The sequence below is a fragment of the Rhipicephalus sanguineus genome, chromosome 1 (assembly GCF_013339695.2).
Source record: "Rhipicephalus sanguineus isolate Rsan-2018 chromosome 1, BIME_Rsan_1.4, whole genome shotgun sequence".
Classification (NCBI taxonomy): Eukaryota; Metazoa; Arthropoda; class Arachnida; order Ixodida; family Ixodidae; genus Rhipicephalus; species Rhipicephalus sanguineus.
The window spans coordinates 315,591,194-315,609,970 of record NC_051176.1 but is presented as its reverse complement, the minus strand read 5'-3'; the positions used below and the strand labels follow the sequence as shown (position 1 = coordinate 315,609,970).

The window sequence follows — 18,777 nt, the reverse complement described above, 5'->3', positions numbered from 1 at the left end:
TTACTTCCTGTCGAGTGAATCGCACGATAACACCCGGGATTCTGTCTGGCCTTGATGGAAGTCTGTGCACTGCGGCGACGTCTTGGGTGCCTAAGGTGTCAAGGTGGAGCTGAGCCGCAATTTCATTAATTTTGCTCAGCAGGTCTTCAGGTTCCGTTTTTGGGATGCCATGAAACTCGAGGTTTAGCCGCCGGCTCCGCCATTCCAAGTCATCAATTTCTGCTTGCATTTCAGCTATCAATTTCATGTCGCTCGCCTGCTCTAGGCTAACCACACGCGCTTTTAGCTGCTTAGTCTCTTTTTCCTGAGCATCAAGACGCACTGTGAACCTGTCAAATTCGGCAGAAAGCATTTCAATCGATTTCTCGATGCCATCAACTTTTTCAGGCAAAGAGAGAAGAGAGCTCAGCTTGGTGTTCATCTCAAGCAGCAGCGTGCGAACGTCCATCTCAAGAGAATCGGTGTTTCCGATATTAGCACCCTTTTTGCCGACTGGCTTACATGATATGCATTTCCAAACTTTCTTTATCGAGTCTCCCTTACTACTGAATGAATCCTCAGACACACCAGAGCAAGCGCCTACATGGAAGAGGAATTTACACTCACAGCACATCAAATGCGGTTTGTTATCCTGAAGAAGATCTTTACAGGTACAGCAACGAGACATCCTTGACCAGTCCAGAGCACAGAGACAAAAGTTTCGGCACTATGGTAACATGTAACCGTTTGGCAGCAGCGGCAGAAAAGTTATACAAAGAATAACAAAACGTACTAACCTGCAAAATATACGAGCGAAGTTTAGACAGCGTGTTGACGCGAGTTGCCGCTGCTGCCAAGTGAGACGAAACGCCCACTATATATATATATATATATATATATATATATATATATATATATATATATATATATATATATATATATATATATATATATATATAGTACGATGCACAACGGCGACAGTCAAGGCGGGGGAGGGCCTCCCAGCACGTTCTCTCCGAAAAGGGTGACCCACTAGAAAGCGCTGGAGAGGTCGACCCACTGCAGCGTTCCAAGACTTCGCTGCAATTACCCGGGTACGACAAGGGAGCTGCCTGGTGATCTAAGAGCTTGTCACTATGAGAGGGTCATGGTAGGTCTCGAGGCGCTCCACACTGACAATGTCGCGCACTCGACGGCACGAGCCTAAAGATGGTTCGATGAGTTCAATCAGGTAGTTAACCGGGGATGTGTGTTCGATGACACGGTAGGGCCCTTCGTATTCGGGTAGTAGTTTTGAAGAGAGGCTAGTTGCAGGGGTAGGCATCTAGAGCCATACGAGCACTCAAGGGAGGAACGTGGGCACAGAAATGGTGGTGTCACCGCAAATCCTCCCCTACCGCTTTTGGTGAACTGCAGTAAAGATCTTGGCAAGCTCGTCACACTCTTCAGCAAATCTGGCTGTTGCAGATCTAGGCGCACACTCAGATCTATCCGGCTTGTATGGAAGGACTGTGTCGATTGTAGGCGACGGGTGCCTGTCGTACAGTAAGAAAAAGGGGGAAAATCCGGAAAACCAGTAGCGCACTGAGGCGCAGTAATGCAGGCGTAGGCGACGAAGAGCACAATGGCATCCCAATTTGTGTGATCGGCGGTGACGTACATGAAGCGCATGTCGCCGAGCGTACGGTTCAAGCGTTCGGTGAGGCCATTCGTCTGCGGGTGGTAAGCAGTAGTTTTGCGGTGAACAACGTTGCAGTCTTCGAGCGTGTCTCAACGACTTCCCACAAGAACAGATGTCCTCGATCACTGAGCAGCTCCTGAGGTGGACCGTGACGCAGCTTGAGTCGGTGGAGCAGGAAAGAAGCCACATCGGGCGCTGTAGCCGCTGGGAGGGAGGCAGTTTCGGCGTATCGCGTGAGGTGGTCTACAGCGACGATGGCCCAGCGGTTACCTGCCGACGTTAGAGGAAGTGCCACATACAAATCGATGCCAACGCGCCCAAACGGCCGGTCAAGGCAAGGTAGAGGTTGCAGATGTGCCGGCGATAGGTGCGTTGAAGTTTTGCGGCGCTGTCAATCGATGCAGGAGCGACCGGATTTCTGCAGGTAGCGGTTCATCTCTCGCCAAAGCTACCGTTGGCAGATGCGGTGGTAAGTATTCGATACCCCAGAGTGCGCACACCGCGGGTCAGAGTGGAACGACTCGTATATGTCAGAACGCAGACTGCGGGGTATTACAGTAGCCACTGGCGGCCGTCGCCAGTGTAACTGCGTCGCTGGAGGAGATCGTCGCGAAAGGCGAAATGGTGGGCTTGACGACGCAACGCGCGAGTGGATGGCGTTGCCGGTGGATCACTCAGCACGTCTGTCAGCGAGGGAGTCCATTTATTCTTGCGCTGTTCGCTAGCGATGATGTGAATGCCGATGCAAGAAATGGCAAGGAAACAAAAGCGCCAGACTCTCAACTCAACTTTTATCTACATGCGCTTAACACAAATATACCAGCACGTGGCTACACACAGACATTAAACAACAACAAAAAAAACTCTACTCATTCAGCTACAAGATTTCTGTGTGCTGCAGGGCGATGGATGGGAAGCTGATGCACGACTCTTTTTGACTATGTATATGCCAAGCCTCCATTATCTCTCGAGTTATGATGTCATGAAACGATGCTAGTTTTGCTGAAATGAGGTTCACAGCCACACTGCTGGCAATGGCCAGCCATATGCGATAGGCCATGGCTACGTAAAACTGCATCATGCTATCTTATTCTAGCATTGACACACCTTCTCTGGCCTATGTACGTAGCGCCGCAAGAAAGAGCCACACTGCGCATTTCCAGCAGTGTGGCTGTGAACCCCATTTCAGCAAAAAAATATCATCCTATGCCAATTTTGATATTGATCAAGCTAGCGAAACGGCCACAAGTGCACCATAAGCGTGGCATTTAAATCATACCGTACACGACATGCATATCATGATTTTCATGCTATTACCTCTCATTTATGTTCGTCATACAGTCCTGCCACGCCAAGCTAATTTTGGTATACATCAAGCTAGCGAAACGGCTGCGAGCGCAGCGTGAACGTGACATGTAAATCATGCCATACCTGACATGCATATCATGATTTTCGCACTATTACCTGTCATTTATGTTCGTCATAGAGTCACGCCACGCCATGCTAATTTATACATCAAGCTAGCGAAATGGTTGCGAGCGCACCATGGGCGTGACATGTCAGTCATGCCGTACATGACATGCATTACATGATTTCCACGTTACCGCCAGTCATTTATGTTCGCCATATCGGCATATCACGCCATGCCAATTTTGATATCTATCAAGCTAGCTTAACGGCCACGAGTGCACCATGAGCTTAGCATGTAAATCATGACGTACATGACATGCATATCATGCTTTTCATGTTACGACATGTCATTTATGTTCGTCATAAAATCATGTCACACCATGCCAATTTTGGTATATATGCAATTAACGAAACAGCCACGAGAGCACAAAGTCGTAGGCGGCTAGATAGATAGATAGATACGCTTAAAGTCGCAGAAGTTCGCATTTAAAATAAACTAGAGAATTGAAAACCGCTTCAGCGCCCCATTAAGCGAGCACAGCTCCAATATTTTGTTGTGGTAGATTTGTGGCAGCACAGCGAGATCCACTGACCATTCGGCCTTAGGTGTCGAAGAAAACCGCCGCATATTCTTGGCCCGAAAGCTCCGCGAATGAATGCTGCTGAGCCACTCCGCGGCCTCTGCTTATCGAGACATTAGCAGACGAATCCGCTGCTGCGCCCAGAAAAAAATGCCGAACGCGCCCAGTGTTGCCGAATCACCTAGCATTATGAATATTCTCAATTTAGCGTTGCTTTATTGATTCCTGATCGGTGCTTCGAAAACTGTTTGAAGCTGCTTGTTAATATTATTAATACTAATGTTATTACCACACTTTCCCATACATTACACACTACTGATCGTGTAATGTTCTGTTTCGGATTGTTTTAATCATTGTTTCGAGAATTTCTGATTCTGTGTTTGAAAGCTCAATGACATTCTGTAACAGACTGTAGCACTTTGTACAGCCCATTTATCTGCTGCGCTCCCAGATGTGATTGACAGTATTGAAAATAAATATAACCTGCCACAAGGCCTCGGTGTTTTCCACATAGTCCCCAATCAAAACACATGATTGTCCTCGGCCAGGCCTCTTTGAAACTTCAATAAACAAGACTTACATCTTGGGGCGGGCAACTTGGTTCCGGTTGACGAGGATGGCCGAGATGCATCAGCGACACGTTGTAACATGGAGCCACCAGAGCTGGTCCTCCCGCTGCGAGATCAACAAAAATACGCCTCCTCCGTGATGAAACAAAAAAATATATACAGGGCGTTTTACGAGCAGTCGTTCTCAAATAAAATGAGTACATGGCGCCAATAAGATAATGGGTAATTGGCGTACTTAGTAGCTGATAACTCGTATAGACCTTAAACTTGTAGGTTTTTAGGGAAGTTTTAGACTTTTAATATATGTTGTGGCTATCGTCTTTGACTCTGTGCACGCTTGAGTCTACGGGGAACCAGTTAAACGACAGTTTTTAAACAGAACTCTTGGCGAAGCTCTAATTGATTCGCATTCGCTGCACGTTTAATTTACCCTAGCAAGCGTTCATGCTCGGTACACATGCACTTGAACATGCAGTTACTCAAAAGTTTTGCTGAATAAATTTTTCAGCCTGTACATGCAGTTTATGTCGTCAATGGAAACAATATCAGAGTACAGGGAAGGAAGGCGGCGTGCCGGCGACAAGCCCATGAGAGGGGCCATTCGAGAGCGTTCGACGTGCGTTGAGAAGACCTTTCAGCCTGCATGCCATGTTTGAATCTGCAGGACTGTAATGTTTGTGTGTTTGCTCAAATGGACATCACAAGTGATCACAACATATCAATCATCAACGACTCTGCAGTAGGCGTTGGAAATGTGTACGAAATGTACCATGATGGTTGCAATACTTGCTAGCTCTATTCACAGCTTCATCGGTCTCGTTTTGCGCCATTTGCAGCGTTCGCTCGCTAGGTACGGAGCTCTAAACATACTCGTATTTGCATGCACTCACTAGGTTCTATAAAACACTCTTGCGTCTACACTGTCTGGATACTCAGGTTGTGTTACAGCTAGTGTGAAAGCCGATAGAATGTGCAGTTGCTCTGCAAGCTGTCTCCATACTGCTGAATTGCCTTCTTCGACTGATCATATAAATGCACAAGCAAGCAGACATAAACGGCTGGTTGATCTGTACAATAGTAGCGAAGTATATGCAGTTCCGCACCACATATTCACGTACCGGGGATGAACGACTCCAGTGGTCGAACATGCTGGCGGCTGGCCGTGCTGCAGCTGCTGCTGCACGGCAAAACTACTGCTTGCCACCCGAAGACGAATGGCCTCACCGAACGCTTTAGCCATACGCTTGGCGACATGCTCTCAATGGACATCACCGCGCATCACACAAATTGGGACGCCATTCTAGCCTCCGTCACCTACGCCTACAATACCGCCCCTTAGAGCACTACTGCTTTTTCACCCTTATTGTACGGCAGGCACCCGTCGCACACAATCGACACATACCTTGCATGCAAGCCGGGTCGATCTGTGTGGGCGCCTATTTCTGCCATACATGCTGAAGAGTGTAGCGAGCTTGCCAAGACCTTTACTACGCATGACCAAGAGCGGCAGAAGAGCATTAGGGGTGACACCACCACTTCTGCACCCACGTTCCTCCCAGGAGCGCAAGTATGGCTGTCGGTCCCTACCACTGCAACTGGCCTCTCTTCAAAACTGCTACCCAAATACGAAGGCCCCTACCGTGTCGTCGAACGCACGTCGCCGGTTAACTACCTGATTGAACCCATCGAACCATCTTTGGACTTGCGCCGTCGAAGGCGCGACATTGTCAATATGGAGCGCCTCAAGACATACCATGACCCGCTCATAGTGACAAGCGGTTCATTCGCCAGCCGGCTAGTATTTCGTACCCCGGGTAATTGTAGCGATGCCTTGCGATTCCGCAATGGGTCGTTCTCTCCAGCACCTTCTAGTGGGTCGTCCTCTTCGGCTCCTTTCTGAAAGAACGCCGCTTGAGCTGCGAGTCCGCGCGGTCTGTCTTGGCAGTCGCCATTGCGGTCGCCATCGCCATGGTGGCCGAGTGCCATCCAATAAGTACCTTTACGCATATATATATATATATATATATATATATATATATATATATATATATATATATATATATATATATATATATATATCTTGCTACGAAGCTCTACGGGAGGTGAAGAGGAAGACAGCATGAAAGAAGAGGTCGTTCCTTCATACTCTTGAGTATTTGGCTCTATCATGTATGCCTGGCTCGGAGCCTCTGTATATACCTTGTAAATATATTCTGAAACGCCTTTTCTCACCGTAGCATTTTGGTGGAAGTGCGTGCTCTGCTATATTTTACATTCACGACGATTCTCCGTGGCGGACGCTCCTGGCTGCCTCTGCGATGCCTGCTCAAGATAAGAACGAGGATGCATCGGAAACTTCACCAACCATGCCTCGACCAACCGCGCTGCAGCCAACCACAACTAAGCGCCCCGTCGTCCTGACGCAAACGCGCTACCCAGGGACCTTTTCCGATACTGGCAACACGAATGCCGAGGATTGGCTTGAGCTCTACGAACGGGTGAGCACTGTACAACTGGGACCCGACGCACATGCTGGCCAATATCCTATTTCACTTTCAGGGAAAGGCAAAAGTGTGGATTTGCAACCACGAGCAAGAGATCACAAGTTGGGACGTCTGCAAGCAAAAACTCATTGATCTGTTCGGCAAGCCAATTTGGCGCCGTCCTGTTGCACAGAAAGAACTCGCGTGCCGACCTCAGACCTGCACTGAGTCATACGTGACATGTATTCAAGATGTGCCCGTACTCTGCCGCAAGGTTAATGCCAGGATCGCTCAAAGAAATCGCAGATGACGCGTTCACTCTCCCGGTTTTCAGAAACTCGTCGACCGTAGAGGACGTCATCGATGAATGCCGGTGCTTTGAAGAAGCAAAAAGTCGTCCGATTACTCCACACTTTTCATGTCGTCCCAACACAGCTGCGACGTTGAGTTGCGAGGACATCCGTCCACCACCTGCTCCTGCTGCAGCCGAGGATACTGCGCACCGTGTCCGCTGCGAAATTGAAGCTGCATCTCCAGTTCCTGTGCAAGCTCATGCCCCTGACAATTCACACAGGACTTCTCTAATCTAGACCGTTGTACGCCAAGAACAGGACTCCGGGCGTTCTGCCGAGTGCACAGACCCGACTACCGTCCACCCGGTCTACCTGATCTGCTCCGAAACTCGTACGCTCGTCCTCGTTACCGGTACACGGCGGAGCGGCGAACCTCCAATGACAGGCCTGTCTGTTTCTGTTGCGGACGCGTCGGCCATATTTCCCGCCACTGCCACAGTTCCTGGAAGTCACAACCTTGGCCGAGGTATTCCAACAACCGGCTTTCACCTGGTAGTTCCCGCCTGCCCGCGAACAATGAAGGCGATGCTGCTACACCATCATCGCCCGCACGTTCGAACCGCTCCCCTTCACCGTCAAGTCTCCTGCCCCGCTCCTTTCTGCGTCATCGATCTCCTTCCCCATTCTATTCCGCCGCCACCGCTGCACGGAAAAGTAACGGCCTAGCTCGGAGTCTGTATATACCTGGTAAATTGATTCGGCAACGCCTCTGCACCCCGTAACTATATATATATATATATATATATATATATATATATATATATATATATATATATATATATATATATATATATATATATATATATATTCTTGAGGCGTTTATTGGACGGTAGTCGGCGACGATATGCAATGGCGACAGTCAAGGCAAAAACAGGAACTCAGAGAGCGAGCGCGAACAGCCAAAGAGGACGACCCACTAGAAGGCTACCGAGAGCGCAACCCATTACTCAATAAGGCTTCGCTACAATATATATATATATATATATATATATATATATATACGGTAGAAAACAGGTCGACAAAAGTGCGAAACACAGGTTTTACTAACGTTTCGGCAGGAGGGCCTGCCTTCGTCAGAGTGAATCACTCTGAATTCACTCTGACGAAGGAGGCAGGCCCTCCTGCCGAAACGTTAGTAAAACCTGTGTTGCGCACGTTTGTCGACCTGTTTTTCTACCGCATTTTCCACCGGATCCATTGAATTTCACCCCACCATATATATATATATATATATATATATTGCCACACACGCTCCTTTCTTGGTGTTTGCTGTTACTGGCCCATTGCATGTGTAGCTGCTGCCTCGCGCAAAGCGCCCCCCCCCCCCGCCAGAATGTCGAAGAAGATTCCTGATCGTAGTAGATCATTCTGTTAAGATTGCGCACATGACGCGAATAGTCAAGATGATTCCAGAGCTTGCGCGACCACCAGTGATAAGGCTGGAAAGTTCGATGCGTGATGTATAAAAGACGGCGCATCCCAGCGATGTTCAGTTTTTTCGACGGCCGACGCCCTGTTCGCCGCCATCAGTGTACAGCGTCTATCGCTGTAGTTTGAGTTCTCATTTCTAGGCCACAAGTTCGGTCAAGTAAACAGTTTCATCTTGAACACCACGAGTGCTGTCTTCGTCGACGTCACGACACCGTGACATCTTGTTGAGGTGCTGTTCGTCCACGTTCCGGACGCCCCCGTCAAGCCGTGAACCCAGCCCAAGTCAGAAAGAAGACATCGACGCCAACACCGAGCAGCGAGCAAGCCGCAGTCAAGTTCTACCGCCAGAGTACAGACCTCTACCTGTGAAGATCCGGCAAACCAAGACCCTTACCTCGAACACAGCGACGATGACAGCCACTGTGCCGCCTGCACCAATTGTGCTCTGGCAACCCAGGGAGCCGCCAACGTTCCGCGGTTCACCATTCGAAGACCGGGAAACCTTGATTGAAACATACGACCGTGTCGCAGCCTTTGACAATTGGAGCACCGAAGACAAGCTGCGTCACGTCTACTTCTATCTGGAAGACGCGGCAAGAACCTCGTTTGAAAATCGGGAGTCCTCACCTCAAACCTGGGACCTTTTCCGCAGCGCATTCCTGCACACGTTCACAAGCGTCGTCCGCAAGGAAAGGGCCGCTTCTTTACTGGAGACCCGGGTGCAGCTACCAAACGAAAACATCGCCGTCTTCATGGAAGAGATGACTCGACTTTTCCTCGAGGCCGATGCTGCGATGCCCAAAGAGAAAAAAGTTATCCTGCTTATGCGTGGTGTTAAACAAGAACTCTTGGCGGGATTTGTCCGCCACCCGCCCACGACGGTCGCCGATTTCCTCGCCGAGGCTACAACTATCAAAAAGACACTTGACATGCGGACGAAACAATACAACCGCACTCCGCTGTCTGCAGCCTATTCCGATGTGCACTCGCCGGACATCGATGACTTGCGCGAAACCATCAAAGCGATTGTGCGGGAGGAGGTGCGCAAACTGTTACCTTCGCCGCAGCATCAAGTTGATTCAATCGCCGACGTTGTCCGCGAGGAAGTCCGGCAATCGCTTGGAATTCCTGAAGCACCACAGGCTCAGCCGGAAGCCATGAGCTATGCTGTTGCCGCCCGACGCAACGCCCCCCCCCTCCTCGCCCACGTCAAGACGCCGCGCCGCCGCAACAGTTCCGCCGCCACCACCAACGTCATACCGCCAGCCAGACGTCCAGCGATTCATACCGCCGTCATACCGCCAGCCAGGCGCGCCCCCGACCACTGCCCACTCTGCTACTATTGCGGGGAAGCCAGCCACACCTAGCGCCGTGGTTAGTACCGCCAAATGAGGCTACATGGTTTCGACGTCAACGCACCGCCTCCACAACGTGGTGAGCTGCCACGCGACATTGTCTACTAGTACTTGGCCACCACTGAATGGGCACCTCGACGTACGTCGCGTTCGCCGTCGCCTGGGCGCTACCGGTCCCCTCAGCGACGACAGCAGTACAGCGGCCCTAACCGGAGCAGGAGCCGATAAAGGTGCGGTTGCTGTACAACGAACTAGCGAAGATCCTCCGCCGCCGACGACGACACCGCGACGAAAGCTTCAGAACACGCCGCCAGCCGCACGGAGCCCTGACATCGAAACTTCACGGCCCGAAGACATGACACAACGTCGAAGCAGCGGGACGAACCGACGCAGCCGTGATCCTACGCCGCGGCCTAACCGCAACGCTAGGCGACGAACTGGCGACATCGCCGTTCTCATCGACAGCCACAACGTCACCGCTCTCGTCGATACTGGAGCCGACTATTCCGTCATCAGTGGGCCCTTCGGCACGAACTTGAAGAAAGTTAAGACTGCTTGGGAAGGCCCCGAAATCCGTACCGCTGGAGGCCATCTAATAACGCCGTCTGGAGTCTGCACAACAAGTCACAATAAATAATCGCACGTATCCTGCGAGTTTCGTAATTTTGCAGCACTGCTCCAGGGACGTCATACTTGGCATGGACTTCTTAAACCATCACGGCTCCGTCATCGACTTAAGAACCATGTCGATAACCATATCGTCGGGAAACGACACCACCGGATACGAATCCATGTCAACATGCGCTGAACGTGCTCGAAGATCAAGTTACCATTCCGCCTCGCTCCAGCGTCATAATTCCCGTCAGCACCGAAAAAGCTGAAGACATCAAAGATGTCATCAAGAGTTATGAGCGTTTGCTGCTAGACCATGACATCTGCGTCGCAAGAGGCATTGCTCGGTTGCGGGAAGAAAAACGAAGAGTGATGCTAAAGAACTTCAGCCAAGAATACAGACACCTGAGCAGGGGCGCGACGATTGCATACATCGAAGAAATCATTGCCGTCAGCGATGTGTTTGCTTTTTCAGATTCTGACAAAGCTACGACGACGACCTCAACACCTGAGCCACCCTTCGACGTAAACCCAAGTCTTCCCGCTCACCAACAGCAACAGCTTCGATGCCTTCTGCAGGAATAAAAGGACAGTTTCTCGTCGTCATCGCGGGTCCGACAAACGCGCCTTGCTAGCACCGCATTATAACATAAGAAAATGCTCGACCACTTCGTCAGAGTCCCTACCGGGTTTGGGCGCGGGAACGGGAGACCGCGCATTGTGGGAATCGATGTAATGCGAAGCAGCCAGAAAAGAGCTGCATACATCGCCTTGTATGTCACTAAGGAAAATGCGTGTCATGGTTTTCATGTTAACTAATATTATTTATGTTCGTCACACAGTAACGCCGCGCAATACCAACTTCCGGGTAGATCAAGCTAGCGGAACGGCCGCCAGCGCACCAAGAGCGTGGTGCGTAAGTCATGCTGTACATGACATGTGTTTCATGACTTTCATGTTAACTCGTGTTATTTATGTTCGCCACACAGTCACGTCGCAAGATACCAATATTGGTGTATATCAAGCTAGCGAAACGGCCCCCAGCGCACCATGAGCGTGGCACGTAAGTCATGCTGTACATGACGTTCGTGTCATGCTTTTCGTGTTAACTCCTGTTAACTCCTCTTATTTATAATCGTCGCACAATCACGTCGGAAGATACCAGTTGTGGTGTACATCAAGCTAGCCAAACGGCGGCCAGCGCACCATGAGCGTGGCACGTAAGTCATGCTGTACATGACATGCGTGTCATGATTTTCATGTTAACCCCTATTATTTATATTCGCCGCACAGTCACGTCGGAAGATACCAATTGTGGTGTATATCAAGCTAGCGAAACGGCCACCAGCGCACCATGAGCGTGGCACGTAAGTCGTGTTGTACATGACATGCATGTCATGATTTTCATGTTAACTCCTGTTATTTATATTCGTCGCACAGTCACGTCGGAAGATACCAATTGTGGTGGATATCAACCTAGCGAAACGGCCGCCAGCGCACCATGAGCGTGGCACGTAAGTCATGCTGTACATGACATGCGTGTCATGATTTTCATGTTAACTCCTGTTATTTATATTCGTCGCACAGTCACGTCGGAAGATACCAATTGTGGTGTATATCAAGCTAGCGAAACGGCCGCCAGCGCACCATGAGCGTGGCACGTAAGTCATGCTGTACATGACATGCGTGTCATGATTTTCATGTTAACTCCTGTTATTTATATTCGTCGCACAGTCACGTCGGAAGATACCAATTGTGTATATCAAGCTAGCGAAACGGCCGCCAGCGCACCATGAGCGTGGCACGTAAGTCATGCTGTACATGACATGCGTGTCATGATTTTCATGTTAACTCCTGTTATTTATATTCTTCGCACAGTCACGTCGGAAGATACCAATTGTGGTGTATATCAAGCTAGCGAAACGGCCGCCAGCGCACCATGAGCGTGGCACGTAATTCATGCTGTACATAACATGCGTGTCATGATTTTCATGTTAACTCCTGTTATTTATATTCGTCGCACAGTCACGTCGGAAGATACCAATTGTGGTGTATATCAAGCTAGCGAAACGGCTGCCAGCGCACCTTGAGCGTGGCACGTAAGACATGCTGTACATGCCATGCGTGTCATAATTTTCATGTTAACTCCTGTTATTTATATTCGTCGGACAGTCACGTCGGAAGATACCAATTGTGGTGTATATCAAGCTAGTGAAACGGCCGCCAGCGCACCATGACCGTGGCACGTAAGTCATGTTGTACATGACATGCGTGTCATGATTTTCATGTTAACTCCTGTTATTTATATTCGTCGCACAGTCACGTCGGAAGATACCAATTGTGGTCATGATTTTCATGTTAACTCCTGTTATTTATATTCGTCGCACTAGCGAAACGGCCGCCAGCGCTCCATGAGCGTGGCACGTAAGTCATGCTGTACATGACATGCGTGTCATGATTTTCATGTTAACTCCTGTTATTTATATTCGTCGCACAGTTACGTCGGAAGATACCAATTGTGTATATCAAGCTAGCGAAACGGCCGCCAGCGCACCATGAGCGTGGCACGTAAGTCATGCTGTACATGACATGCGTGTCATGATTTTCATGTTAACTCCTGTTATTTATATTCGTCGCACAGTCACGTCGGCAGATACCAATTGTGGTGTATATCAAGCTAGCGAAACGGCCGCCAGCGCTCCATGAGCGTGGCACGTAAGTCATACTGTACATAACATGCGTGTCATGATTTTCACGTTAACTCCTGTTATTTATATTCGTCGCACACTCACGTCGGAAGATACCAATTGTGGTGCATATCAAGCTAGCGAAACGGCCGCCAGCGCACCATGAGCGTGGCACGTAAGTCATGCTGTACATGACATGCGTGTCATGATTTTCATGTTAACTCCTGTTATTTATATTCGTCGCACAGTCACGTCGGAAGATACCAATTGTGGTGTATATCAAGCTAGAGAAACGGCCGCCATCGCACCATGACCGTGGCATGTAAGTCGTGTTGTACATGACATGCGTGTCATGATTTTCATGTTAACTCCTGTTATCAATTGTGGTGTATATCAAGCTAGCGAAACGGCCGCCAGCGCACCATGAGCGTGGCACGTAAGTCATGCTGTACATGACATGCGTGTCATGATTTTCATGTTAACTCCTGTTATTTATATTCGTCGCACAGTTACGTCGGAAGATACCAATTGTGTATATCAAGCTAGCGAAACGGCCGCCAGCGCACCATGAGCGTGGCACGTAAGTCATGCTGTACATGACATGCGTGTCATGATTTTCATGTTAACTCCTGTTATTTATATTCGTCGCACAGTCACGTCGGCAGATACCAATTGTGGTGTATATCAAGCTAACGAAACGGCCGCCAGCGCACCATGAGCGTGGCACGTAAGTCATGCTGTACATGACATGCGTGTCATGATTTTCATGTTAACTCGTGTCATTTATGTTCGTCACACAGTCACGTCGCGCAATACCAATTTCGGGGTAGATCAAGCTAGCGAAACGCCCGCCAGCGCCCCATGAGCGTGGCACGTAAGTCATGCTGTACATGACATGCGTGTCATGATTTTGATGTTAACTCATGTTTTTATGTTCGTCACACAGTCACGTCGCGCAATACCAATTTCGGGATACATCAAGCTAGCGAAATGGCCGCAAGCGCCCAATGAGCGTGGCACGTAAGTCATGATGTACATGACATGCGTGTCATGATTTTCATGTTAACTCGTGTTTCTATGTTCGTCACACAGTCAAGTCACGCAATACCAATTTCGGGGTAGATCAAGCTAGCGAAACGCCCGCCAGCGCCCCATGAGCGTGGCACGCAAGTCATGCTGTACATGGCATGCGTGTCATGATTTTCATGTTAACTCGTGTCATTTATGTTCGTCACACAGTCACGTCGCGCAATACCAATTTCGGGGTAGATCAAGGTTGCGAAACCGCCGCCAGCGCACCATGAGCGGGGCACGTAAGTCATGCTGTACGTGACATGCGTGTCATGATTTTCATGTTAACTCATGTTTTTATGTTCGTCACACAGTCACGTCGCGCAATACCAATTTCGGGGTAGATCAAGCTAGCGAAACGGCCGCGAGCGCCCCATGAGCGGGGCACGTAAGTCATGCTGTACATGACATGCGTGTCATGATTTTGATGTTAACACATGTTTTTATGTTCGTCACACAGTCACGTCGCGCAATACCAATTTCGGGGTAGATCAAGCTAGCGAACGGCCGCCAGCGCCCCATGAGCGTGGCACGTAAGTCATGCTGTACATGGCATGCGCGTCATGATTTTCATGTTAACTCGTGGTATTTATGTTCTTTACACAGTCACGTCTCAAGATACCAATTTTGGTGTATATAAAGCTAGCAAAACGCCCGCCAGCGCACCATGAGCGTGGCACGTAAGTCATGCTGTACATGATATGCGTGTCATGATTTTCATGTAAACTCGTGTCATTTATATTCGTCGCACAGTCACGTCGGAAGATACCAATTGTGGTGTATATCAAGCTAGCGAAACGGCCGCCAGCGCACCATGAGCGTGGCACGTAAGTCATGCTGTACATGACATGCGTGTCATGATTTTCATGTTAACTCCTGTTATTTATATTCGTCGCACAGTCACGTCGGAAGATACCAATTGTGGTGTATATCAAGCTAGCGAAACGGCCACCAGCGCACCATGAGCGTGGCACGTAAGTCGTGTTGTACATGACATGCATGTCATGATTTTCATGTTAACTCCTGTTATTTATATTCGTCGCACAGTCACGTCGGAAGATACCAATTGTGGTGTATATCAAGCTAGCGAAACGGCCGCCAGCGCACCATGAGCGTGGCACGTAAGTCATGCTGTACATGACATGCGTGTCATGATTTTCTTGTTAACTCCTGTTATTTATATTCGTCGCACAGTCACGTCGGAAGATACCAATTGTGGTGTATATCAAGCTAGCGAAACGGCCGCCAGCGCACCATGAGCGTGGCACGTAAGTCATGCTGTACATGACATGCGTGTCATGATTTTCATGTTAACTCCTGTTATTTGTATTCGTCGCACAGTCACGTCGGAAGATACCAATTGTGTATATCAAGCTAGCGAAACGGCCGCCAGCGCACCATGAGCGTGGCACGTAAGTCATGCTGTACATGACATGCGTGTCATGATTTTCATGTTAACTCCTGTTATTTATATTCTTCGCACAGTCACGTCGGAAGATACCAATTGTGGTGTATATCAAGCTAGCGAAACGGCCGCCAGCGCACCATGAGCGTGGCACGTAATTCATGCTGTACATAACATGCGTGTCATGATTTTCATGTTAACTCCTGTTATTTATATTCGTCGCACAGTCACGTCGGAAGATACCAATTGTGGTGTATATCAAGCTAGCGAAACCGCTGCCAGCGCACCTTGAGCGGGGCACGTAAGACATGCTGTACATGCCATGCGTGTCATAATTTTCATGTTAACTCCTGTTATTTATATTCGTCGGGCAGTCACGTCGGAAGATACCAATTGTGGTGTATATCAAGCTAGTGAAACGGCCGCCAGCGCACCATGACCGTGGCACGTAAGTCAAGTTGTACATGACATGCGTGTCATGATTTTCATGTTAACTCCTGATACTTATATTCGTCGCACAGTCACGTCGGAAGATACCAATTGTGGTGTATATCAAGCTAGCGAAACGGCCGCCAGCGCACCATGAGCGTGGCACGTAAGTCATGCTGTACATGACATGCGTGTCATGATTTTCATGTTAACTCCTGTTATTTATATTCGTCGCACAGTTACGTCGGAAGATACCAATTGTGTATATCAAGCTAGCGAAACGGCCGCCAGCGCACCATGAGCGTGGCACGTAAGTCATGCTGTACATGACATGCGTGTCATGATTTTCATGTTAACTCCTGTTATTTATATTCGTCGCACAGTCACGTCGGCAGATACCAATTGTGGTGTATATCAAGCTAGCGAAACGGCCGCCAGCGCACCATGAGCGCGGCAGGTAAGTCATACTGTACATAACATGCGTGTCATGATTTTCATGTTAACTCCTGTTGTTTATATTCGTCGCACAGTCACGTCGGAAGATACCAATTGTGGTGTATATCAAGCTAGCGAAACGGCCGCCAGCGCACCATGAGCGTGGCACGTAAGTCATGCTGTACATGACATGCGTGTCATGATTTTCATGTTAACTCCTGTTATTTATATTCGTCGCACAGTCACGTCGGAAGATACCAATTGTGGTGTATATCAAGCTAGAGAAACGGCCGCCATCGCACCACGACCGTGGCATGTAAGTCGTGTTGTACATGACATGCGTGTCATGATTTTCATGTTAACTCCTGTTATCAATTGTGGTGTATATCAAGCTAGCGAAACGGCCGCCAGCGCACCATAAGCGTGGCACGTAAGTCATGCTGTACATGACATGCGTGTCATGATTTTCATGTTAACTCGTGTTTTTATGTTCGTCACACAGTCACGTCGCGCAATACGAATTTCGGGATACATCAAGCTAGCGAAATGGCCGCAAGCGCCCAATGAGCGTGGCACGTAAGTCATGCTGTACATGACATGCGTGTCATGATTTTCATGTTAACTCGTGTTTTTATGTTCGTCACACAGTCACGTCAGACAATACCAATTTCGGGGTAGATCAAGCTAGCGAAACACCCGCCAGTGCCCCATGAGCGTGGCACGTAAGTCATGCTGTACATGACATGCGTGTCATGATTTTCATGTTAACTCGTGTCATTTATGTTCGTCACACAGTCACGTCGCGCAATACCAATTTCGGGGTAGATCAAGCTAGCGAAACGCCCGCCAGCGCCCCATGAGCGTGGCACGTAAGTCATGCTGTACATGACATGCGTGTCATGATTTTGATGTTAACTCATGTTTTTATGTTCGTCACACAGTCACGTCGCGCAATACCAATTTCGGGATACATCAAGCTAGCGAAATGGCCGCACGCGCCCAATGAGCGTGGCACGTAAGTCATGATGTACATGACATGCGTGTCATGATTTTCATGTTAACTCGTGTTTCTATGTTCGTCACACAGTCAAGTCACGCAATACCAATTTCGGGGTAGATCAAGCTAGCGAAACGCCCGCCAGCGCCCCATGAGCGTGGCACGCACGTCATGCTGTACATGGCATGCGTGTCATGATTTTCATGTTAACTCGTGTCATTTATGTTCGTCACACAGTCACGTCGCGCAATACCAATTTCGGGGTAGATCAAGGTTGCGAAACCGCCGCCAGCGCACCATGAGCGGGGCACGTAAGTCATTCTGTACATGACATGCGTGTCATGATTTTGATGTTAACTCATGTTTTTATGTTCGTCACACAGTCACGTCGCGCAATACCAATTTCGGGGTAGATCAAGCTAGCGAAACGGCCGCCAGCGCCCCATGAGCGTGGCACGTAAGTCATGCTGTACATGACATGCGCGTCATGATTTTCATGTTAACTCGTGGTATTTATGTTCTTTACACAGTCACGTCTCAAGATACCAATTTTGGTGTATATAAACCTAGCAAAACGCCCGCCAGCGCACCATGAGCGTGGCACGTAAGTCATGCTGTACATGATATGCGTGTCATGATTTTCATGTAAACTCGTGTCATTTATGTTCGTCGCACATTGACGTCACAAGATATCAATTTTGGTGTATATCAACCTAGCGAAACGGCCGCCAGCGCACCATGAGCGTGGCATGTAAATCATGCTGTACATGACATGCGTGTCATGATTTTCATGTTATGACTTGTCATTTATGTTCGTCATACTTTCATGTTACGCCATACCAATTTTGGTGTACATTCGATTAACCAAGCGACCAGGAGAGCACAAAGTCGTAGGCGGCTAGATAGATAGATAGATAGATAGATAGATAGATAGATAGATAGATAGATAGATAGATAGATAGATAGATAGATAGATAGATAGATAGATAGATAGATAGATAGATAGATAGACATGCTCAAGGTCGCAGAAGTTCGCTAAGAAATGCTTCGCATTTAACAAGCCGAGGAAATGCTAGGCGACGACATCACCCAGCCGTCCAAGAGCCCGTGGGCGTCTCCCGTGGTGTTAGTGAAGAAGGATGGGTCCCTACGTTTCTGCGTCGATTATTGTCAACTGAACAAAATCACAAAGAAGGACGTGTACTCTCTCCCACGGGTAGACGACGTCCTGGATGAATTACACAGCGCAAGATACTTTTCGTCGATGGACCTCAAGGCCGGTTGCTGGCAAATAGAAGT

At 48.8% G+C, this 18,777-nt stretch overlaps 1 protein-coding gene across 1 annotated transcript in view; it reads right to left on the bottom strand.

Moving 5' to 3' along the window:
- The window catches only part of LOC119379460 (uncharacterized), a 149,401-nt gene that overhangs the window by 11,736 nt on the left and 118,888 nt on the right, over window positions 1–18,777 (bottom strand). Inside the window, exon 4 of the mRNA XM_037648764.2 lies at window positions 4,232–4,326. Within this exon, the coding sequence (XP_037504692.1) occupies window positions 4,232–4,326 (95 nt within the window). The remainder of the gene's footprint in view (window positions 1–4,231; window positions 4,327–18,777) is intronic.